Raw genomic sequence first — 26,412 nt, forward strand, 5'->3', positions numbered from 1 at the left:
GTCCTCCAGATATTAACATAAACTTTAAAAAAATATCGCTTATTATTTTCTAAGGATATGTGCGGGGGACAGTGATTTTTGTTTTTGTATGACACGAGCACACACGCAGGTTAAACGGCTGCAACTAAAAGTGGAAGCAAGGTAAGTGAATCCCCGCCCTCCCGTGGCAAGATGCTCTTTCCCACATGACTACATTTCCCAGAGTGCCCAGCAGGTCAGGAAGTCGCGTAAAGTTGTAGCTCCTAAGACCCGGATTGAGGCAAGATGGCTGGGTCGTGGTGAGCAGCTGTCAAGGTAACCGTCGTCCTTTCTTCCTCCAGTCAAGTAGTCGATAGAAGCTAAGCTGGACAGGCCTAGAAAGTTTATCCGCAGTTGTCGAGGTCTCCTACTTGTCATTTGCGGCAGCATAAAGCCTCTGGCGTCACCAGACTCGGTCCGCCCTGCTGAAGAGCCGGCATGTGGCAGCGCGTTTCTCGTGGTAACACTCCCCTTGTACCGCTGCCAGTCGCTTGGGGATCCCTCCCAGGTCCACGTCTTTCGGAACTGCCCTCGGGTGTTAGTCCCCGTGCTTTTGGTAGCCTGCTCCTGAAATTTAGAGCCCTTCGAGGCTCTGCAGTTTTTGCTTCGAGGTTGAATTCTGGGCCTAGTGATTTACCCTTTGAATTATTCTCCCTGGGGTGAACAGTCTGATCCACTTGTGGGTGTGCTTTCCTCTGGGCCTCGGGCAGAGGGGACCTAATGCTCCCTGCCATCAAAAGTTTTGTTTCTTGGTTCATGCTCAGAAGACTAGGGTCTGTGTACCACCCTGGCCACCTATTATACACGCAGTGTATCGATCTCTCTGAACCGCTGAGTGTCTAAAATGAAGATGCCTACTTCACAGATTTGTGAAAGAGCACATAATGCATAGGAAAGTGGGTTGCAAACTGTAAAAAGCATGCTATGAAATCAGGGATAGCAGTGCTAATGTACTGACAGTGCAGAGAAACAGCCTGCAAAGTTTCGCAAACAAGACTCATGCTGATTTCATGTTATCAGTATGGGGGAAGGGAAGAAATAGTCATGGAGGCCGGTTAAAAACAAGAGATGTAACAATGCTTATATCCTTTTATTCACAACAGCCATGGAGGTTGTGGTTGTTTCCGTGTTTACCACGGAAGAAACTGAGTGTCATCTAGTTAATGACTTGCCAAATTTTTCCTAGTTTGTGACTGACTCTTAAACTTTGTACTTAGTTTCTTCATGAATCAAAATAAAGATAACCGCACATCAATATGAGAGTAAAATGAAATGGTAAAGAAAGCACCTTGGAAAATTAAAAACCTTATGCATACAAGATGGGACAAAACTATGTTTACAGTTTATATGGACAATAATACAATAATAAATAATAATACAAGAACAAACTGTTTTGTGTATTCACTACTGTAAACCTGCTTTTGCCCCAGCCAGTGTATAATGTGGGGAAATTATATTTGACACTTTGAAATGTTAATATGTATTTCTCTAAATCAGTATTTAATAAGCCAAGGATAAGCCTTATTTAATATTTCATTTAATCAGAAACAATACTACTTTAAGAGATGTAATAAGATCTTGTTGTGGTACCTGGGAGGTTGTACACAGACACATTAGCATTATGAAGGGGGATGCTCTGTGTAGCATGTGTGAGTGACTGATTCTGTGGGTAATCACACTTATTGGGCAGTCATTAAGTGGTAAGAACTACACTAGAAATTTGCATTTAAGAGAAATTGTAAAGGACATAGTTCTGGAGTTTCTGATCTTACGTTTTGATAATGTCGCTTGCTTTTATTTTTTAAGATTTTATCTATCTATCTATCTATCTCTTTATTTATAGAGAGGGGGAAGGGATGGAAGGAGGGAGAGAAACATCTATGTGTGGTTGCCTTTAGTGTGCTCCCAACTGGGGACCCGGCCTGCAACCCAGGCATGTGCCCTGACTGGGAGTCAAACCCGGGACCTTTTGGTTCTCAGGCTGGCACTCAGTCCACTGAGCCACACCAGCCAGGGCATGTTGCTCTTTTCTTATACCACATGGAATGGAGAGTCGTTTAAAAGTTGCGCTTTAGGTGGCTGGTTCTAGGTAATGATTCCTGTCTTGTTCCTGTAGCAGTCAGTATATCGTGTCACTTTGATTTAGCATTGGTAGTAGTAATTTCTTTTTTTTTTATCTCTTGCTTAGGATGAAAATAGGTATGCCTAGAAGCAAATTCTAAAAGATTTTTCTCTTCAAATCGTCTTTTTCCATACCACCTGCTAAGCATCTTGATTCACCATGGCAGTAGCAGCAGTGAAATGGGCGATATCAAACAGAACTATCTTGAAACGTTTATTTCCATTTCAAAGTAAGTGAGTTTTTTAATATTTAAAAAGTTTAAAACTTTTTCAAATATTGTAGAAACGTATTCATTATAGAAAATTTAAAACATTTACTTACTGTGTATGCTTTATCAGGAGTGTTTATAATAATGGAAAAAGGGAGAAGGAAAAAGAAAGAAAGGCTAAATGCCTATCAAAAGGAAAATGGGTAAATTATGGTATATCTTTACTGTGTGCATTGCCAAATAGAAGGGGAGAAAAGTTTGTCACAGAACAGTATCTATTATGTGATTCACATTTGTACATTTAAAAGATGATCTATTACATGTGTGTGTGTTTATATATATAGGTGCAGAGGAAAAGTATGGGCCAAATCAGTTATCTGTGTAGACCACAAGTGGGATTTTAACAGATGGTGAGAAAGGGATTGATAAAGAGGAATTTTCTCTGGTTTGAATCATAGTTACTGTATTTTCATGTATTACTTTTTTAGTAGTACTTAACATCTGCAAATAAAGGGCAAAATTACAATTCCATCTTACAGAGATCATCATTGTTAACATTGTGGTGTATTCTCTCCATGTTTTTATCTATATATTTAGCCATTAAAAATAAAATTTAACTTTTACCCACCTTTCCTTTCTTTTTTTAAGATTTATTTATTTTTAGAGACAGGGAAAGAGAGGGAGAAAGGGATGGAAAGAAACATCAGTCAGTTGCCTCTCCTACCGCTGGGACCTGGAGACTGAACCCACAATCCAGGCATGTGCCCTAACTAGGAATGGAACTTGAGACCTTTTACCTTGTGGGATGATGCCCAGTCAGCTGAGCCACCTCAGTCAGGGTTCGATCTACCTTTTCTGAAGTAATGTATGTAGCCTTTTCTTCAAAGTCTATTAATACATGTTTGATAGTTAACCCATATAAGTTATAGTTAACCCTTATATCAACCCATATAAGTAAATAGATGATTAAAATCTTATTTCCCAGCCAACCTTACTTTCACTTTCTTTTTCTACTGTGTGAATGCTATTCTCCCATTTCTAAAGCAGATATAGAGTGCCCCAATAGGTTTGCTTTGCATGTTTAGTTACATTGGCTAACTTTTTTACACGTTTGCTTCACCTCAATCTTTTCCTTCATGTTTCCTATTTACTGTCATTTGCAATTAAATGTTTGTTTATTGAATTAAGGAGAAAAGAGTAGTTTGAAGAGTAGGATTAAAAGTATAAGTAAAAGTGCCTTGGCTGGGTGGTTCAGCTGGTTGGAGTTTCATCCTGTACAAGAGAAGGTTCTGGGTTTGATCCCCAGTCAGGGCACATACCTAGGTTGTGGGTTCTTTCCCTGTTCAGGGCACATGTGGAAGGCAACCTATAGATTTTTCTCTCTCTCTCTGAAGTCAATAAATATATCCTTGGGTGAGGGTTAAAAAAAATATATGTGTGTGTGTATGTAAAAGTATAATTAAGTAAAAGAGCAGATTGCTGAGAGACTTTAGATGTAGATATCAGAGCCAAAACAATGGTCTGTCCTTGATTACCTGGGAGAATTTTTGTTCAGAATTGTGAGTGAGACCCCCCTACGGCCTAGCCTCCCCTTTGCCCTGACAGGAACCCAGCGTCAAGGCTAATGGAAATCAGACCTAATCAGTTTTTACCTAGTCCATGTCCTGAAACAGCAATCAGTCCTCACTCAGGTTAATCTGCCCTTGGATAATGGAAATTGTCTATGTATACTCTACCCAATAGATTGTAAATTTGTACAGTGTCTAATTTGTTTTGGTTCCCTCAGTGCTCCTCATACATGGTAAGTGATAAATAAATGTTGGAGTGATCTGAATGGATTGGAGTTGTCAAATATCTAGTTAGCTAAAAATTAATTTAAATTGCCCCCAGGAAATTATTCCATTATCACTTAGCCATCCTAGTACTCAGTGACTACCTAATTTCTTGCATCCTGAAGCCCCTTAGTCTGCACAATTTCTATTATTATCATTGAAGGTAAAGTATTATTACTATTATTATTGATATTTTATACTAAAAGAAAGGACATTAAGATTAAGGCAAAGCAAAACCATGATTAAGGGAGAGAAAATTCAATAAACAAAAATAAAAAGACCTCCCTATGTTTTAGAAGGAACTCCCAAAACCTTCCAAAAATATACAGTCAGTGTGGAATGTGGAATATTTTACAGTTTTAAAATATTTTATGCCATGTGTTGTTATGTTTCTGAAAACTTAGGCACTTGAGTTCTCTGGCCCTCAGAAGCTCGCCCAAGGTTGTTTATGAGGTAACTGAGAACTGTGATCAAAACCTAGGTCTCCCCATTTTACTTTATCCAGTATGCTTTCTGCTGTACCGCCATTCCTATAATAACTTAAAGTATTGAAAATTTGTAAAAAAGTGGAGCTATCAGCTTTTATATATCTTATCAAAATGCAATTCAACCTGTATATGTAACAGTAGCCCCTAAGTTACAGAGCTGATTCTCATTGGAATTTTTTTTTGCCACATTTAGTTGCTTGGGGTTTATTGATGTTGACTTTGGCATCAGTTCTAATTATATATTTAGAACCTCTGAGATCCTAGCCATGACTAGAATTCTTCTCTTGATAAAATGTCATTTGAATTTTTTAGGTATTATACAGAAGTTAACACTTTAGAGGCAGTTTGATGATAACTTTTTTATTAGTACCACTGTAGGGGACACAGTAATGAACATGTGGTTGCTGGCCTTAAGGAACTCACTTACCTGTATTTTTCAGACTATAAGATGAACCCCCCCCCCTCCCCCCCGCCGCCCTAATTTGGGAGGAATAATGGTTGTTAATGCTGCTGTTGAGTTCTGTTTACATTTACATTGGTGAAATACTGTGTTATTTATGTTATTAAATATTTTACCACATTTTTTGCTGCAAAAATTTTTTTCCTATTTCCCTCCTCGAAAACCTAGGTGCGTCTTATGGTCCAAAAAATACAGTAGATTTGCAGGTGAAACAGGTAGGAAATAGAAAAACCTGGAATATGAGGTAGAATGTGATACATGTCACAAGGGTTTAAACAAATGTCTGTTTAAGTGCAGAGTAGAAATTGTGCAGTTCCTTGTTGAACTGAAACACTGTTTTGAGTTTTCCTTTGTGCCTGTTGAAGAACACGGTTCTGTCTGTCCTGCCTCTGTTACCCACCCCTGTTTCTTTCAGTGAACACGCACATCACCTAGCTGGTTTGTATTCAGAGTAAAACTTCTCTTCGTGTTCATCCTGGCATAATTAGGAAAAGCATCAACAGTGTAAAACAAGAAAATAAAATGCTTAAATAGTTTTTACTTTATTCTCTGATTTGTCTTATTGAATACTTCTGTATTAGCACAATTGAAAATCAATGAATCTTTTGAGAGATGAGGTTAAATTTCTAATTCTTTGTATTTTTTTATATCAGTAGAATCTTGGGTTTGACATTTTGCTGAACAGTCTTTTGTGATAATAGTGAATTTTGTTAAGGTACTTTTTATGCTTTAGTGTAAGAATTTAAAAGATTTTATTTTTAGAGAGGGGAAGGGAGGGTGAAAGAGGGAGAGAAACATCAATGTCTGGTTGCCTCTCTCATGCCCCCTACTGGGGACCTGGCCCGCAACCTAGGCATGTGCCCTCCTGACTGGGGATTGAACCGGCCATGGTATGGTACACAGGCCAGTGCTCAATCCACTGAGCCACACCAGCCAGGGCGGGGGTAAGGATTTATATTTAGACCCATAAGTATATGCAGTCCTTGGGGAAAGAATAGGTATACAAAGATGACATCTTTTTACACATATTTGATGCATATCAATAACTGATGCAGAAAATACTGCAAAGAAGGCATAGCAGTGTCATTGGAAATGTTGGTCGTGGGACATGTAAAGTAGACAACCCTGCCCTCTGTACTTGGGCTTATGGGGTGGGGAGGGGAAAAGGATTTTATGGAAGAGTGGCATTGACTTTGAAGGATGAGTGATATTTGAACAGAGTGAGGCTTGTGTTTCATACTGAGGAGCAAGAGGCTCAGTTGAGAGAAGTTGCTCCTTGACTTTAGCCAAGTTATTTTCAGAACTTGCTTTTAACTATACTGAGCTACATTCACATTTTTTTCTTTATATTTGAAGAACACTCTTTCTCCGAATGCAGGAGAACCTTTCACAGACTTTTAAAAAGATAACTATGGCTCTTGAATTTGTAGGTATTCTAAAAAAAGAAAAATGTACTTTTAAATATGAGCATTTTGATTAAGGAAAAATAATTTGAAATAATTTGTTTTGTATTTCATCACTTACCTCCCCTGCCCCTCGCTTTATGAACTGTTCACTCCAGTCACCTGAAAATTTTCAGAATTCCCAAATATTTCATACTCTTTTTTACCTCTGGTCCTTGGCACTTGTTACTACTCCCTCTGCAAGGAACATTATACTCACCCTAACTCCTACTTATTCCCTCATCCTTCAGAGTACCTTAGACGTCCTCTCGACTGGAAAGGCATTCGTGAACCTACACTGTTGTGGTTTGTAACTTTTCTGTGTTCCCTTCTCTTTCCCAATACTTACCCATTCTGACAGGGCTTATCTTTTGTATTGGGATTGTTTGTTCACTTGTCTGTCTCTCATCACACTTGTACCCTTTCCGAGGGCACGGACTTGATCTTGTTGAATCCCTGGCCATTAGTATATCCCTGTTTCATAGTAAACAGTAAATACTGGTTGAATAAGTGAAACTAGCTTTACATTTATGTGAGAACATATGCTCAAATTAACTAAATTCACTTTATTTTGGGGGGGGTTTTGCAGATGGAGCTTTATTTTGTGTTTGTCATAAGTCCACGTATTCTCCTCTTCCAGATGACTATAATTGGTATGTATTAAAATTCAGTTGAAAAAAATAACAGCTGTATCTGAAATGATTTACTTTTATTTCTTGTCTGGGTATTTTCTGCTTTTTAATTATTCTGTCTTTAATTTTGTTTTTAAAAATGATTTCAGTGACCTTATTTACCCAGTATCAAGGCTTATAAATGTTTTAAATAAAAATTATTATTATATTTCAGTGAATACTTAATTTGTTATTAGACACGCATGTTAGAAATGCTCTTTTATTCCTTGAAGATTTTTTAGCTTCTTGAAAATCTTAATTTTTATAATTTTCTTTTAGGGTTCATATCTATTACTTATGCAGTTATTTATCTTGTCTTTTGTTTCACAATAAAGAATCCTAAATCACAAACATTTAATTCAACCACAGTTTATTTGGTACTTACTCAATTCTAGTCACTATGCTAAGAACTAGGAATAGCATAGGAATAAGATGTCTTTTGTCTCTATTAGCAGAGTCTGATGTGCAGAAATTGCAACGTATTTCCTTAAGCTGTGGTTTTATCACAAATTTTAGTAAAAATATATTTTCTTCCCTCTTGACACTATTTAGTTTTAATTTGAGTTTTAACTGTATATTTAGTAAGTGTTAACATAATGATGAAATTATACAAGGTAATAGGTAATACTTTTTGAACCTGAAAAGAATGAGTCTTATGGGGGCATTATCTAAAACTCCATCCTTCATCAAAAATTATTTGATAGATTAAATGTTCATTGTAGTCATTTTATGATATTTCATCTTAAAATCATGGTGAAACCACCTTATCCTGTGTTAGCTAAAAAACACTATAGTATCCTTGCTGGTCTGGCTCAAATCTGGTTGGTGTTGAAAACCTAGGAACTCAAATTTATAGACATGTAGAGAACACAGATGTTTAATAAAAGCTGAAAGTTGTGCTCCTTAGATTGTATATGGATCTAAGTACAATATTAATTGCTAGAGTCTTTAAAAAAAAAAAAGAGGCTTGGTTAGTTGATACTTGAAAGAATGAGATCCAGTTCAGAGCATTCCTGGAAGTGTTTAGAGGAATATTGCTCAAAATGTGTTCTTTTGAGGGCTATTAATGGAAGGAAGAGATAATATTCAGTAGTTTCCAAATTTATATGACCATGGAACCCTTTTTATGGGAACCTTTTACTGTTGTACTCTTTTGCCAAAGGCACTTTGAAAAATCCTGATCTAGACAAAGTGTTTAGCTACAGCCTTTATGATTAGAAAGTCAGGTGATCCTTTACCTGGAAGACTAATACTTTGTTGATTTTCAACTTTAATAATTCAGCCAAGTAATGTCCTTCTTACAATTTTTGAAGGCAGTTTTTAGATAAGAAAATAAGAAAAAGAAGTTCTAATAATAGTGACAAATAAATATGAAAGTCTCTTCCAAAGATCTGGGTAGTCTAAAAACCAATCATTTCAAGAATAATTTACGTATGATAGTGGGTAATGCATTAAGGGTTTGTCATGGTTGTTAAGCTGACATATTTTGTGGGATGGCCTGAGTTCTGTATGGTATGGGTATCAGGTTTGCCAGTCCACTGACATGGCACCTATTCTTCAGGGATTCATGATTAATTAATTTTAGCTCTAAGAATAATTATTCTGCCTTGAATACAGGATAACTCTATTTCTGAAACTTTTTTTTTTTTTTTTTAGCAAAGTAGAGCTTGCTTTGACATCTGATGGCAGGACAATAGTTTGCTACCATCCTTCTGTGGACATTCCATATGAACACACAAAAGTATGTATGAGGAAATCTCTTATAATTCTTAAGTTGCTATTAGAAATAGTCACACTTCCTTATTGTATCTAAAAAGACAGATTTCCTTTTATTTGATTTTTTAAAAATTTGGTTTAAACCTTTTGGCTTTTTTATTGTACTGTTTTGATTTTTCTCACTTCTGTTTCATCTTTTGTCTTTAAAGGTTTTTTTCAGCACAAAAACTGAATTATTAAAACATAATTATGGCATCAGTTTTCTGATCTAAAATTTGGTGGATTTTTGAAGTGATCAAATACATTTAATATAAATACACTGTCCCATGCTACTCTATATTATAATCTAGTAAATTATGAAAAACTTGTATTTTAGAGTGCTCTTTCCTAACTTCTATATTGTATTGGGTATAATAATTCTTTTACTGTTTGCTAAATTTTTATTTGTTAGTTTTTTCTAATTGGCCAACATGGGCATATGTTTTAAGTGGCTTAGTTTAATTGTTTTCATATTTCTTTAAAAGCAAAGTACTAGATAGAAGAGGTTTTGCTTTATTTTTAATACAATTTGTCCTTGGCCCAAGTCTTTATTATTTTATATTTGAAAGAGTTTCTTCTCTTTCTCTAAGCCTTCTTCTACTATATTTGGTAATGTTTGATTTGCTTTTTGAGGAGAAAATAATTAAATAATTCAAATCATCACATGATGCATCTAGTAGTACCTATTTTTAAAGATTACCATTAGGGCCAGAATACTGGTTGATTTGACAGAATTGATTATTTTGCTAGTTTTTATTCATTTTTTAACCTCACCATTTTGTCTGCCTGCTTTGTATTCTAGCCACATATCCTAGTAATAATTCAGTACCTCTTTCGTTTCATTTCTTTGGGCAATGTGCAGAAAACAGGCCTAAGTCAGTGACTTTTGGCCTGTAAACCTTCCAACTCATACTATTTTGTGGCTTCTTCCCTTTTTATTTTGTGGTATATTTCTGGTTAAGTGCTTTTCCCTATTTTAGTAGTAATGCTAAGAAGCCCAAGACTATGACGTTATTTCTCAGCATCCAGATTCTCATTAATATATGGCTCTTTACATCCCTGAATCTGACCCTTCTCCTATCCCTCCCAACTCTCAAAACTTTTCCACAGTACTTTTAGAACTTACTGTCATCAACAAAATCCCTCATAAACTTAACTTTTTCCAGAATGTTGCCTTCATCTTCTGACTTAACAGAAACCTGGCTGTACCCTAGGGCCAGTGCTTCCCCAGCGTTCTTAAGTAGTTGCCGTTTTCTTTCCTATATCTTTTTTTTTTTTACTGGGCCAAGAGGTGAGGTAAGTGTCTCTGTAGCTCCTCATTGTCATATCCAGACTATTTTTCCTTCTACCTAACAATTTCTAGCTTTGTCATTTATGTCATCAAACTATACCATCTATTACCTTTTGGTGTGGCTGTTATCTACTAACCTGCAGTTTTCTTTTCCTCTCCCTCCATCCTTCCTTGAAGATTTTAGATGTACTTTCACACTTTCCAACACTGTTTCTGTCCTAATTCTTTGTTATTTCAGTATCCAGGTAGATAAGCTGTCTAAATACCCTGGCCTCTCACTTGCTCTTTTCTCCCTACCTCAGCCTCTACTCCCATGGTTGTACCCTAGAGATAGTCTAATCACAAATAACTGGTTCACCAGTCTCCTGATCTTGCTTTTAAGATTTCTACTAGCTTACTACCAACTGCCCCTAGTGTTTCAGCTCCAAAAATTATTTATCCTTCACTGAGACCATTATCAGTGGATTGAACCACCTTCTTACAGTTCCTCATGTATCTCACACATTCTGACTTCTCTCCTTACCCAGCATAGATTCCGTGATCCATCATTATAATCTCTTGCATATATGCCTAACTCTCTGCTTTCTCTTTTTTTTGTTGTACTCCCTTTGTTGTAACAGTTGTCTGCTCTCCCACATCGATAAGTATTCTTCTCTCTAGTCTGGAAGATCCCTCTTAATCAGTTTACATGTCATCACTCCTTTGCTGGTACTCTGGCATCCCTACTGTTCTACAAGTACATTTAGGCAAGTTCCTGCCTCAGGGCCTTTGTATTTTCTGCTTCCACTGCCTGTAATGCTTTTACCGCAGAAATCCTCATATTTCCTTTCCTTTAGATCTTCTTATTCCTTACCTAGTGAGGCCTTCATTGACTACTGCATTTAAAGTAGTAGTACCCTTACCTGTGGGCTCTCTATTGTCCTTTGTTCTACTTTTTTCGATAGCATTTATCATTGCTGACACACTGGATATTTTCTTATTTTTTTGTCTATCTCCCACCACTGAAACCTAAGCTCCATGAGGACAGGGCCTTATCTGTTTTGTTCCCTGCTATATGGTCAGCACCTGGAATCACAGTAGGCTCACAATGAATATTTGTTGTTTAAATGAATAAGTTTATTTCTCTCTCACCATGCTTAGGTGAGGATAAGCACATCATTAAACTATACTGTCTACTGTTTTCTGTTTTAGCGGTAGGAAACATTCACATTGGTAGGCATGGCTTTTTTTTGTTTGTTTCTCAACTAATAAATTGTAGATTGGGCTGCCAATAAGAACCATTTGTGAAAACATGTTATTATTAGAATACAGCATGTTCTTTCTGAATCCAGATTTACAAATCCCATGATGATAGTATATAACATCAAACAAATATCCTCAAACCTGACTTGAAATTTAGACTTGATTTTCCTCCTTTCTCTAGGAAGCAGGGCTACAGCTCTAGTGGACCCTTTGACTCTCTAGGGCCTGGAAAGCATAGAGTGTACAAATAATCTGGCCATATGTAGAAGTACTAACTAAGGCTGGCTTTAATAAAGTTAAGATGATTTGCATCTTTGGTTTTCTAGTCATTTATATTTGAATCTAAAGCATGTTGATTATCTTCTATAGATCCAGGTAAAAAGAGCCTCTTTTCTGCTTCTGGCTGGTGTATGTTTTATTAAAAGCACTAATATTCTCAAAATGTTTTCCAAATTTAGGATTTCTAGTTTAGGAAAATAAAGGTATTCTACCAGAGGCAAAAAGTAATAATTAAAATGATTGGAAAAATAAAGTAAAATTATAAAGTGCTAGGCAGTTCTTTTTGGTGGTTTATTTAGTGAAAAATTTTGAGTGTCAAGTTTTTTGAACTCAAGAAAACCTAGAAATTCAGAATGATAGTTATGAATGTTCTATGAAGTTGAGATTCAGTTTTATTTTAGTTTTTCCTTTTAAATGAAACATTCATGTGTTCTTTCTTTGAAGTTGATCAAGGAGATCAAGTAGTACCTAATAATCAGTTCTGAGTCTTCCGGTGGCTCCTGGTATAGACTTCAGAGAATCTAGAATTCTAATATCTTTTATATGTATGCCTGGGGAGGGTGGGGAAGGAACCTATTTTTGATCACACAAAGCAGAGAGAATTTGTAACGTATTAGAACTGAGCCTACTTGGGAATAGAACCCTAGACCATGAATATTCATTGACACTCAAAAATAACTTAACTTTTTGATAATATTTAAAACATTTGATCTTAAGCAACAAATTTAGTGACCCAAAATAGAAAATATAGGTTCCAATTCCATATTTCTTAGCACCCCAAAGAGTATGATGCAAATAAGAGATAATATTTTAATATAATTTTAAGTGTCTATGGAACAATTTTTCTTTAATTTTATCTCTTTTTTTCTGTTTGAGGACATAAAAGAAATATTAATAGCTACCTACCATTATTGAACTCTGACAGAATAAGAGACAGCTAAGCATACTATATATTATTATTTCACTTGAGTCTCATCAAACCTTTATTAGATAGATATTACTCCTCTGATTTTATAGAAAAGGAAATGAAGAGCTTACATAACTTGCCCAAGGTCACAGAGCTAGTAAGTGATAGACCCAGAGGCCAAAGCTCAAGTTCTTCTTCATTATACTTCCTCCTTACCCCTCCCATACTGCATAAGCGGTTACTTATTTCTATTTATGTCAAATTGTTGCTTCTAAATCTACCTTTGAAGGGCTTTCATAATCTGGTTTCTTGAGATCCAGTTCTTTCTTTTTTTTTTTTTAGTATATTTTATTCATTCTATTACAGTTGTCCCATTTTTTTTCTCCCCTTCATTCCCCTCCACCCTGCATCTCCTGCACCAGCATTGCCCACCACCCCTTAGTTCATGCCCATGGGTTGTACATATAAGTTCCTTGACTTCCCCATTTTCTATACTATTCTTAACCTCCCCCTGTCTATTTTGTACCTACCATGTATGCTTCTTATTCCCTATACTTTTTCCTTCCATTCTCTCCTCTCCCCTGCCTACTGATAACCATGCATGTAATCTCCATTTTTGTGAATCTGTTCCTGTGCTAGTTGTTTTGGGTTTTGTTTTTGTTAAGTTCAGTTGTTGATAGTTATCAGTTTGTTGTCATTTTACTGTTTGTAGTTTTGATCATCTTCTTTTTCATAGATAAGTCCCTTTAACATTTCATATAATAAGGGCTTGGTGATGATGAACTCCTTTCACTTGACCTTATCTGGGAAACACTTTATTTGCCCTTCAATTCTAAATGATAGCTTTGCTGGATAGAGTCATCTTGGATATAGGTCCTTGCCTTTTATGACCTGGAATACTTTCCAGCCCCTTCTTGCCTGCAAGGTTTTTGGGGTTTTTTTTTTTTTTTGGGAAATCAACTGATAGCCTTATGGGAACTCCTTTGTAGGTAAGTCTCCTTTACTCTTGGTGCTTTTAAGATTCTGTCCTTATCTTTAATCTTTGATAATGTAATTCTGATGTGTCTTAGTGTGTGCTTTCTTGGGTCCAACCTCTTTGGGAATCTCTGAGCTTCCTGGACTTCCTGGAAGTCTATTTCCTTTGCCAGATTGGGGAAGTTCTCCTTCATTATATGTTGAAATAAGTTTTCACTTTCTTGCTCTTCCTATTCTCCTTCTGGCACCCCTATGATTTGGATGTTGGGATGTTTAAAGTTGTCCCAGAGGTTCCTAAGCCTCTTCTCATTTTTTTGAATTCTTGTTTCTTCATTCTGTTCTGGTTGAATGTTTCTTTCTTCCTTCTGGTCCAAATCATTGATTTGAGTCCCAGTTTCCTCCCCTTCACTGTTGGTTCCCTATATATTTTTCTTTATTTCACTTTGCATAGCCTTTGCTTTTCCTCCATTTTATAACCATACTCAACCATTTCTGTGAGCATCTTGATTACCAGTGTTTTGAACTCTGCATCTGATAGATTAGCTACCTCTTCATTGCTTAGTTGTTATTTTTGGAGCTTTGATCCATTCTTTCATTTGGGCTTTATTTCTTTTTCTCAGTGCCCCTTAGGTTGTAAGGGGGTGGAGCCCTAGGTATTGGCCAGTGTAGGGCAACCCATTTGGCTTTGATGAAGTGCTGTATATGGGGCAGGGGTCAGAGAGGTAAACAGTGCCACTTGCTCGGCTCTGGGCCAGCTTTCAGTCACTTCCCATGCTACCTACAATGAAATTGGTCCCTTCTGATACTGCTTCCTGGGTGGGTGGGTTTATGTACATTCTAGGACCCTGTGGGTCTTTCCAACAACCTCTCCTGTGAAGCTGGGAGTTTCTCCCACCGCCATAACCCCCACAGATTTTTACAGCCAGAGGTTTTGAGGCTTTATTTCTCCATGCTGGAACCCTGGGTTGCATGGTTTCTCTCTGTCTCCAGTTGTTCCTTCCCATTTATCTGCACACAAATGTGGAACCACCTGCTGCAGCCTCCCTGCCCAGTCTTCTAGCCGCTGCCTTGCCACACATCCTCTCCTCCCCTCCTACCAGTCTGGATGAATGTTTCGTCTTTAATTCCTTGGTTGTTGGACTTCACTATAGCTCAGTTTTCTGGTGGGTCTGGTTATTTTTTCTTTTTAAATTTGTTGTTGTCCTTCTTTTGGTTATGGGAGGAGACAAAGTGTATTTACCTACGTCTCTATCTTGGCTGGAAGTCCCATTTCTTAAAATTACTTGTTTGTTGTGTGTTCTTACTACACTCCTTTACTCAGAGGATTTGTTATCCCTTGTAAAATATATTCTGCCCTCTGACAAGTGTCTGACTTGACTCCCATTCTACTTCTCACTGATATTTTTGTTACTTTGCATTTCTGATATACTTGTGCCACTTTCATGTACTTATATATTACATTTTAAAGAGGTCTTATTGTTTCATTTACATAAGCTCATTAAATATAAGTATGCACTAAAAATTACCAAAAGCATCATTTTTGCCATTTCAGTCATTTAAAATAAACACACTGAAATTTTTCCTGCTTCCATTGTATATGAGAAATATCCTTTTCTTTTTTTATTACACAATTTTCTTTTTATTCAATATAAGGTAATCAATTATATACTTACCTTATCCAGACTGCCTATCCCCAGCTAAAAACTTTAATCTTTACTAAATCAATCTTTAGCACACCGTTCCCATTCTTTTTACTGACATTTCTTTTGTGTTTTTCATTGAATTTATATGGGTGACATTGGTTAATAAAATTATATAGATTTCAGGTACACAATTCTGAAATATTGTACATCATCTGTATTATATTGTGTGTTTGCCACCACCCCAAGACATATCTCCAGAAATATCCTTGTCAGTGAAAGATTTATCATTGTATCTCACTTTAATTTTATTCAAAGTAGAGATTAGACTTTTAATTTAAAAAATAATAATGAGCACAATTTATAGTTTTGAGAAATAGGAACTAAAGTAATGTCTTGATTATTGAGGGGGAAGCAGAACTTTAAATAAGACATTTATTATTAGAAAACAAACCCAAAACTTGATGTGAGTAGAAAAATATTTCTTACTCTTTTCTTTGTAAAGATATTATTTATTTATTTTTAGAGAGAGGGGAAGGGAGGGAGAAAGCGAGGACGTGAACCTAGAATGTGTGGTTGCCTCCTACACGCCCCTATTGGGGACCTGGCCTGCAACCCAGGCATGTGCCCTGATTGGGAATTGAACCAGTGACCCCTTGGTTTGCAGGCTGGCACTCAGTCCACTGAGCCACACCAGCCAGGAGCATTTCTTATTCTTTAATGAATAATGTAACTAATTCAAACTCTGTTCAGATAACTTACCTACCCACTTTGAGGTACTGTAATGAATTCTTGAGAATGGTAATTGTTTCATCATAAATTCAGTCAAATGCTAGCTAACATTTGTACATTTCAATGATGTTCATTACTGATTATTTTGCAGCCTATCCCTCGGCCAGATCCTGTGCATAATTATGAAGAAACACTAGATCAAGTACTGAAAACCAGATTAGAAGAAAAAGAAGAACACTTGGAGCAAGGACCTATGATAGAACAACTTAGCAAAATGTTCTTTACTACTAAGCACCGTTGGTATCCTCGTGGACAGTAAGTTTTGTTTTCTTTTCTTCAACTTCCACTAGATACACTGAAGGAAAATGTAACGTATCTTGCATTAATGAACTTCTGCATGGAGAAATTAATACCTAATATGATCACCTACTCCAAATATATATATTTTATTGCAGTATCATTGACATATAACATTATATTAGTTTCAGGCATACAACATCATGATTTGACATATATACATATCACATTTTCTTTATCCATTCATCCATCAGTGGACACTTAGGCTATTTCCATATTTTTGGCTATTATAAATAAAGATAATGCTACAGATGCTACCGTGAATAATGGGGTGCACATATCTTTTTGAATTAACATTTTTGTTTTCTTTGGCTAAATACCTAGGATTAGAATTGCTCAATCATTTGGTAGTTCTAGTTTTATTTTTTGGAGGACTGCCATACTGATTTCTATAGTGGTTACACCAATTTACATTCTCACCAGATCACTTAATATAGTACAGTGTATATTTAAATCTACATACACTGTACCTGAAATGAAATAGTACTTTTCCTGTATTTTAATGGGGGAATTTAAACAAAACTTTCAGTGAATTTTATAGGAATTCTTAAAAAAAATTTCCTTTCTGTGATACAGTCATTTAACATACTGTTTTTTATCTTTCTGATAAATTTGATTTCATTCCTTTATTTCTTTAAGAGATTTTAAGTTACTGCAAAAGGAAAAAAAGGTAGGGTATGCAGCAAGTAATTGGGCAGGGTATATTGTTCTCAGTCCCTTTAGTAGTTTAGAGTTACCCCTCTGTAAATATTCACATTTTATGACATTGATTCTAACTCCTGTCTGACTCTGGCTTTAATGTTTTCTTCTCTTTCTCTTTCTCTCTCTCTCATCTATCAAAACTGTGAGGTGGCTTTTTTTCATTGTTTATGTTTGTTTGAGCACCTTTTGTTCTTATTCACTGTGTCCCAGGTAAAAGCCCTGGCCTGGCACATTTACCAGTAGGCATGCTGTGGGACTAATGAATATACCATAGTTTGCTGTGCATAATGCACTCTGGTGTATAATGCACACCCATGTTTTTGTGCACATTATACATGGGGCCATGGTGTGTAATCATTATACCCACGTGTAGTGCACATCTTTATTTTCCCTCAAAAATTTAAGCAAAAACGTGCTCATTATACACAGCAAAATACGGGTACATTCATTGAGCTGCTTTACTAAGTACTGGATAATCAGAATCACGATCCTTATTTTGAAGTTGTTTATAGGCAAGGAGGAAACAGGGTAAAAGCCAAATGATTAAGCCTTGAAGGATGGTTAGTAGTAACTAATGGGGTATGGGGAAGAGGCTCCACAGGCAGTGAGAACAGCATGTGTTAGAATGTACCAAGAAATCTGCAAGTAGTTCAGCTTGGATAGGACCCAAAATACGAGGAGGGAATTTAGGAAGTGTCTTATGAAGGATTTTATGTTGTGCTGAGGACTTTATATCTTATTTTCATTGCCAGATTTTAAGAAGCAAACTGACATGCCCAGCTTTTATACATTAGAAAATGATTAAGTAGGCTCTGTATTTGGGATAAGGTGACATATGGAAAGGTTGGAGTCAATTCCCCAGTTTTACAGTATTAAAATAAAAAGAGAACCAACTGTATGGGAAAACATATTTGCCAATGACACCTCAGACAAGGGTTTAATTTCCAAAATATATAAAGAACTTACATGACTCCACTCTAAGAAGACAAGCAACCCAATTAAAAAATGGGCAAAGGACTTGAACAAACACTTCTCCAAGGAGGACATACAAAGGATCCAGAAACACATGAAAAGATGCTCAATATCGCTAGCTATTGGAGAGATGCAAATTAAAACCACAATGAGATACCACTTTACAACAGTCAGAATGACCATCATAAACAAAGCAACAAACAACAAGTGTTGGAGAGGTTGTGGTGAAGAGGAGACCCTAGTACACTGTTGGTGGGACTGCAGACTGGTACAACCACTATGGAAAACAGTATGGAATTTTCTCAGAAAACTAAAAATGGATATGCCTTTTGACCCAACAATTCCACTGCTAGGATTAAATCCTAAGAACCCTAAAACACCAATCCAAAAGAACCTATGCACCCCAATGTTCATAGCAGCACAATTTACAATAGCCAAGTGCTGGAAGCAACTTAGATGCCCATCGATAAATGAATGGATCAAAAAACTATGGTACATTTACACAATGGAATTCTATGCAGCAGAAAGAAATAAGGAGCTCCTACCCTTTGCAACAGCATGCATGCAACTGGAAAGTATTATGCTAAGCGAAATAAGCCAGGCAGTGAAAGACAAATACCATATGATCTCACCTTTAACAGGAACCTAAACAACAAAACAAACAAACAAGCAAAATAGAACCAAAGACACTGAAATAAAGAACAGACTGACAGAGCTCAGAGGGGAGAGGAGAGGGAATTTCAGGGGAATTTCAGGGGAAAAAGGGAAGGATTTACAGGAACAAGTATAAAGGATACATGGATAAAAACTAGGGGCAGGTGGAAATGGGAAGGAGGAGGGGAGGGATAGGTGGGTGGGTTAGGATGGGAGTAAAAGATAGAAAATTGTACTGCAATAACAATTAAAATTTAAAAAAGAATTCTCCAGTTTTAGTAAGGTTTTTTTTTTTAAATGCACACTAATGTGACAGCTGTCATAGTACAATCTAACAAAATTGTTTCAAAGGAAGTTAAAGACCGCTAAGTGCTACTAGAGCCATTATATAGAAAAAAATAAATGAACTTTTTGGCCAACCCAATAGTGTATATTAGTTTTAGGTGTACAGCAGTGGCTAGACATGTATATAATGTATGAAGTGATCCCCCCACTAAGTCTAGTACTCACCTGGCACCATACATAGTTATCACAATGTTATTGACTATATTCCCTATGCTGTACTTTACATCCCTGTGACTACTTTGTAACTACCAATTTGTACTTCTTAGTCCCTTCACCTTTTTCACCCAGTTTCCCAACCTCTCTTCCATCTGACAACCATCAGTTTGTTCTCTGTATCCAACTCCATTTCTGTTTTTCTTTTTAAAACAATTTTTAAACTAATTTTTAGAGAGAAAGAGAGGAGGAGGAAGGGAGGTGGGGAGAGAGAGGAAAACATCAATTCATTGTTCTACTTATGCATTCATTGGTTGATTCTTGTATGTGCCCTGACTGGGGATTGAATCCACAAATTTGGCCTATTAGGATGATGCTCTAGTCAAATGAGCTACCTGGCCAGGGACTGAATCTGTTTTTGTTTTTTTAATTTGTTTATTTTTTTTCTTTAGATTCCACATATAAGTGAAATCATATGGTAGTTGCCTCTCTCTGACTTATTTCACTTAGCATAATACCCTCTAGGTCTATCCAATGTTGTCACAAATTGTAACATTTCATTCTTTTTTATGGCCAAGTAATACTGCACTGTATAAGTATTACGTTTTTATCGGTCATCTATTGATGAGAACTTGGGTTGCTTTCGTATCTTGGCTCTTGTAAATAACATATAGGTGCATATCTATTTCATTGAACATATAGGTGCATATATATTTTTGAATTAGTGTTTCAAATTTCTTCAGGTATGCCTAGAAATGGAATTGCTGGGTCAATTCCATTGGTAGTTCTATTTTTAATTATTTGATGATTCTCCGTACTGTTTTTCATAGTGGCTGCACCAGTTTGCAATCCAACAGTACATGGGGGTTTTGTTTTCTCCACCTTCTTGCTATCACTTGTTTGTTGATTTATTGATGATAGCCATTCCAACAGTGTGAAGTGATATCTCATTGTGGTTTTGACTTACATCTCTCTGATGATTAGTGATGTTGAGCATCTTTTTATATGTCTATTGGCCATCTGCATGTCCTCTTTGGTGAAATGTCTATCCTGGTTCTCTGCACATTTTTTAATTTGATTGTTTGTTTTTTTGGTGTTAAGATGTGTGAGTTCTTTATAGGTTTTGAATATTAACCTTTTAATAGATGTAACATTGGTGAATATCTTCTCCCATTCAGTAGGTTGTCTTTTTGTTTTGTTGATGGTCTTTGCTGTACATTTTTTTTTAGTTTGATGTAGTCCCCTTTGTTTGTTTTTTCTTTTGTCTTTATTATCCAAGGAGCTACATTAGAAAAAAATATTACTAAGGGCAATTTCAGAGAGTTTATTACCTATGTTTTGTTGTAGGAATTTTATGGTTTCAGGTCTTATATTTAAGTCTTTAATCCACTTTGAGTTTATTCTTGTATATGGTTTAAGAAGGTGGTCTAGATTTAATTTTTTTAATGTGTCTGTCCAGTTTTCCCAACAAAATCCATGCATGATAAGACATCTATAAGTGCTATTTAACATTTATTGAGGGTATTTTAGAACTTGACTTTGTCAGGCTTTGGGCTGTCAGGGTCTCAAGCATTTTGAAGGCATTCTTGAATAGTGAAAATGGTTGAGCAATGTAAAAACTGATTCACATTTTTATAGGATAGCTCTTAGCACTTTTAGGGCCACAGACTTATTAAGAAATTGATAAAATATGTGAATTCATTTACCATAAAAAAACACATATTCAAAATTTTATAAATTTCAGAAAGTTCATGACTTCCCAAAACCCTGCTGCATTTGAGAGTATACCTTCCAGGGTGCAATAGTATGCACTAGTAAAACCTTGATTATCTGACATGTAATTGGAACCCATAAGAAAACTGTAATTTTCTCTATGCCACTATAAGTACATGTAGAAATGTTTATATAAGTGATTTTCCATATGTATTTTTTTAATTTTCACTTTTTCATTACAGTTGACATTCAATATTATACTAGTTTCTGGTGTACAACATAGTGGTTAGCATTTATATTACTTATGAAGTGGTTCCCCCTGATAAGTCTAGTACCCACCTGGCATTACACATAATTATTACAGTGTCATTGACTATACTCCCTGTGTTATACTTTACATCCCTGTGACTATTTTGTAACTGCCAATTTGTACTTAATTCCCTTCACCTTTTTCATCCAGGCTTCCAATCCTCCACCCCTACGTTCATCAGTTTGCTCTGTGTCTATGAGTGTGTTTCTGTTACTTGTTTGTTTGTTTGTTTTCTAGATTCCACATGTAAGTGAAATCATATGGTATTTGTCTTTCTCTGTCTGACTTATTTTACCTAGCATAATACCCTCTATGTCCATCAGTGTTGTCACAGATACACTCTATGTATTATTCTATAATTTAGTGTTCCATGTTAGTATATATAGATGTACTCACTTCTTTTTCAACTTATTTTTATATTTTGGAAAATTTTAGAAAATCAGCATCAGAAAAAATAATGTCTAGGAAAGTTGCCTGTATGAAGTCTTAAGATAAGTGAAAAATGCTTTTGATATCTGAATCATAACAACTAAAGAGCATATGATACAAGTATTTTTATCATTTGTGGTATAGAAATCTTTACATTGTATTTCCACATTAGCAAAAAAGTTAAAAAAAGAATCTAACTCAGATCAACTTGCCAAAATCTGACCTTAGAGCAATTGTTTGAAGACAACCCATCAACAAAAACCACATGTACTTTGCAGAAATTTTCTTGCATCAATAAAGAAAAGAAGGTGATGCAGAGAAGCAAAAAAAAAAAAAAAACAATTTTAAAAAAAAAATCTTCACCCAAGGATATGCTTATTGATTACAGAGAGAGAGGAAGGAAGAGAGACAGAGAGAGAAACATTGATTGGTTGCCTTCTGTATGTGCCCCAACGGGGTTCGAACTTGCAAGCTAGATCCGTGCTCTGACTGGGAATCGAACACTCAACCTTTTGGTGTATGGGATGCTCCAACCAACTGAGCCACCTGGCCAGGGCAAGAAGAATTCTTCTTGGTGAAATTACTAAAAAATGAATACTGTTAGTAGTTCATTTGTTTTTTTTCTTAGTATATATACATAAGTTGTGTTAATTTGCTTATTTTTATATGGTTTTAATTATGCTGTATATTTAAATTTGCATACTGTATCTTCTCTTCCCCCAATTAAAATTTTAACCATTTTTTATATTGCTTTAGGATAGATTTCCATAAGAGGAATTACTAAATCAAAAGTTACAACTATTTAAAAATATTTTTGATATATCTTGCTGTACTGCTTATCAAAAGTATTGTGCCAATTAATGCTATAATCAGTCAGGTCTGATGTTGCTTATTTCACCACACCTGTGCTTAGATTGGGCATTATGACTTTATAAACATTTCTAATTGCAAAAACATGTAAGTTTCATTACTGTTTTAATTTTCATTTCTTCCATTTTTTGGTGACATTGTACATTTTTCCATAAACCTATTATTAACCTCATCCTAGTATATATTAAAACATGATTTTGCAGCTGAGTCCTCCATTGAGAGGAAAACATCCCCTTTTAAATAAAACTTTAATAGAACATGTTCACAATGTGCTACTTCTTTATTGTAAACACAGTTACTGGTTTTTAATTAAAGATCAATCATCCATGTTACCAATTGAAATTTTCCTCAAAATCTGAAAGATTGTTGAAATAAAGCTTTACTAGAACATATTCACAATGTGCTATTTCTTTATTATAAAGACAATTATTACTTTTTAACAGTCGTCCAGGTTACCTTATTGAAATTATCCTTAAGATCTCAATGAAGATTTTCCAAAATGTCTAAGTACCAGAATTTTCACTCTGGGCAAATTTGGCTTTTTAAGTAATAAAAGATGTTTAACAGCTTATGTATATAGTTTGCTTGATTTTATTGAATATTAATAAATGGCAAAATAAACATAGAAATTTGGTACATATATCTGAAACAGTTAACTTTTATTAAAATAAGTAATCTTAAATATTTTCTTCTTTTCAAGGTATCATAGACGTCGTAAGAAATTGAATCCTCCAAAAGACAGATGATATTGAGGTTTTCAGTAATCAAAGAACAATGTTTTCCTGTGTCTCATTTGCCATTTGAGGAAATGCAATCAAGTATATTCACTACTATGCTACGTAGTAAAATAATAATAAAATGTCTTGTCATTTATTATAATGTGTATTTCTTTATGTATATTAAGTAGTTCTGCATTTGACATTCTTAAAGACACCTACTTTATTTTCCCTTTGAGATATTAGTCTACCATTTATTTTCATGTGACTAGTATGATTAAGTATCTTACATTATCAGGCAAATATTGTTAGTAGTGTAAATATGGTTAATAGAAATATGCATGATTCTCCTTCTGGAGAGTTTATTTACATTTTATTTTTTAAACTTTATTGTTTATACTATTGCAGATGTCCCCATTTCCCCCACTTTACCCACCTCCATCCAGCCATCACCACACTGTTTGTCTGTATCTATGAGTTATATACACACATACTTTGGCTAATCCCTTCATCTTTTATCTTGTTCCCCCTTCCCTTTCCCCTCTGACAGCTGTCAGTCTGTTCCATATATCCCTCCCTCTGTTTCTATTTTGTTCATCAGATTCCACATATAAGCAAGATTTTATGGTACTTATCTTTCACTGACTCCCTTATTCCCCTTAGCATAATAATCTCCAGATCCATTTATGCCATAGCAACAGATAAGAGTTCCTCCTTTTTTACTGCTATGTAGTATTCCATTGTGTAAATGTACCACAGCTTTTTTATCCACTCATCTATTGATGGGCACTTGGGCTGTTTCCAGATCTTCACTGTTGAGAATAACACTACTATGAACATAGGGGTGCATATATTCTTTTAAATTGGTGTTTTGGGATTTTTAGAATATATTCCCAGAAGTGGAATCCCTGGGTCAAAAAAACAGTTTCATTTTTAATTTTTTGAGGAAACTCCATGTTGTTTTTCACAGCGGCTGCAATGGCCTGCATTCCCACCAACAGTTTTTGAGGATTCCCTTTCCTCCATATCCTTGCCAACATTTATTTCTGCTAGCCACTCTGATGTGTGAGGTGATACTTCGTTGTGGTTTTAATTTGTATTTCTCTGATAATTAGTGATGTTGAGCATTTTTTCATATGTCTGTCAGCCGTCTATGTGTCCTCTTTGCAGAAGTGTTTATTCAGGTCTTTTGCCCATTTTTAAATTGGATTTTTTTCTCTTCCTGGTGTTGAGTTGTATATATTCTATGTATTTTGGAAATTAACCCTGTATCAGATGTATCATTGGCAAATATGTTCTCCCATGCAGTGGATTCCCTTTTTTTTTTTATTGATGGTTTCTTTAGCTGTACAAAACCTTTTTAATTTGATGTTGTCCCATTGTTTATTTTTTCCTTGTTTCCTTTGACCTAGGAGATATATCTGCAAAGATATTGCTTTGTAAGGTGTCTGAAGTTTTAATGCCTATGTTTTCTTCTGAAATTTTTATGATTTTGCAGCTTACATTTAAGTCTTTTATTCATTTTGAGTTTGTTCTTGTGTATGGTGTAAGTTGGTGGACTAGTTTCAGTTTTTTGCATGTACCTGAGCAGTTTTCCTAACACCACTTACTGTTGAAGAGACTATCTTCATTCCATTGTATGCTGTTGTCTCTTTTGTCAAATATTAATTGACCATGAAGGTATGGATTTATTTCTAGGTTCTCTGTTTGGTTCCACTGATCTATATGCCTGTTCTTACACCAGTACCAGTCTGTTTTAATTACAGCGGCCTCGTAGTATAGTGTGATATTAGATATTGTGATACTCCCAACTTGGTTCTTTCTCAAGATTGCTAAGGCTATTTGTGATCTTTTTTTGGTTCCACATAAATTTTTGAAATATTTGTTCTAGGTCTGTGAAATATGCTATTGGTATTTTAATAGAAATTGCATTAAATCTATAGATTGCTTTGGGTAGCATGGACATTTTAATGATGTTCATTCTTTCAATCCATGAACATGGTATATGCTTCCACTTATTTGCATATTCCTCGTTTCTTTCTTCAGTGTCCTATAGTTTTCTGAGGAGAGGCCTTTTACCTTGGTTAAATTTATTCTAGGCACCTTGTTTTTCTGTCATTGTTGCAATAGTAAATGGGATTGTTTTCTTAGTTTTTCTTTATGATGGTTCATTATTGGTGTATAAAAATGCCATCAATTTTTAAATATTAATTTTGTGTCTTGATACTTTGCCACATTCTTTTATTAGAGCTAGTAATTTTTTGGTGGAATCTTTAGAGTTTTCTATGTATGATGCGATGTAATCTGTGAATAATGACAATTTTACTTCCTTCTTTCCAATTTAGATACTTTTTATTTCTTCTTGTCTGATCACAGTGGCTACTACTTCAGTACTATGTTGAATAAGAGTGGTGAAAGTGGACATCCCTGTCTTGTTCCTGATCTTAAGGGAAACACTTTGTTTTTGCCCTTTGGCTGTAGGTTTTCATATATGGTCTTTATTATGTTAAGGTATGATCTCTCTATTCCCACTTTGCTGAGAGTTTTTGTCATAAATGGATGCTGTATTTATTGAATGCTTTTTTTGCATCTGTTGACATGATCATGTTATTTTTATCTTTTATTTTGTTTATGTGATGTATTATAAGTATTCGTTTGTGAATATTGTACCAACTTTACATCTCTGGGATAAATCCTACTTGATCATGATGTATGACCCTTTTAATGTATTGCTGGATTTGTTTTGGTAATATTTTTTTGAGGATTTTAGCATCTATGTTCATCAGGGATATTGGCCTGTAAGTTTCTTTCTTTGTAGTATCTTCATATAATTTTGAAATTAGGATAATGTTGGCTTTGTAAAAAGAGCTTAGAAGTCTTCCCTCCTCTTGAATTTTTTGGAATAGTTTGAAAATGATAGGTGTTAGTTCTTCAATGAATGGTAAAATTTGCCTGTGAAGCCGTCTGATCCAGGACTTTTGTTTATTGGGAGTTTTTTTAATTACTGCTTAAATTTTATTAGCTGTGATTGGTCTATTCAGGTTTTCTGCTTCTTTCTAATTCAATTTTGGATGATTGTATATTTCTAGGAATTTATTCATTTTGCCCAGGTTGTCCAGTTTGTTGGCA

General features: G+C 35.4%; 1 protein-coding gene across 1 annotated transcript; it reads left to right on the forward strand.

Annotated features, from left to right (window-relative positions):
- The first annotated feature begins 219 nt into the window (after window positions 1-219).
- On the forward strand, window positions 220-23,440 carry MRPL42 (mitochondrial ribosomal protein L42). Its single transcript, XM_045830575.1, has 6 exons — window positions 220-294; window positions 2,207-2,369; window positions 7,160-7,223; window positions 8,898-8,982; window positions 16,214-16,377; window positions 23,268-23,440. Exons 2-6 carry the CDS (start codon window positions 2,300-2,302, stop codon window positions 23,311-23,313), a joined length of 429 nt encoding a protein of 142 aa, XP_045686531.1. The 5' UTR covers window positions 220-294; window positions 2,207-2,299; the 3' UTR covers window positions 23,314-23,440.
- The last annotated feature ends 2,972 nt before the right edge of the window (window positions 23,441-26,412 follow it).

This window comes from Phyllostomus hastatus, unplaced genomic scaffold (assembly GCF_019186645.2).
Source record: "Phyllostomus hastatus isolate PE091 unplaced genomic scaffold, TTU_PhHast_1.1 phas_contig_152, whole genome shotgun sequence".
Taxonomy (NCBI): domain Eukaryota; kingdom Metazoa; phylum Chordata; class Mammalia; order Chiroptera; family Phyllostomidae; genus Phyllostomus; species Phyllostomus hastatus.

Bases quoted from the DNA above. Each gene is read 5' to 3' on its own strand.
- MRPL42 (XM_045830575.1), top strand. From the start codon at position 2,300: ATGGCAGTAGCAGCAGTGAAATGGGCGATATCAAACAGAACTATCTTG. The intron at 7,224-8,897 runs GTATGTATTAAA...TTTTTTTTTTAG, and splicing joins CTTCCAGATGACTATAATTG to CAAAGTAGAGCTTGCTTTGA. The intron at 16,378-23,267 runs GTAAGTTTTGTT...CTTCTTTTCAAG, and splicing joins CGTTGGTATCCTCGTGGACA to GTATCATAGACGTCGTAAGA.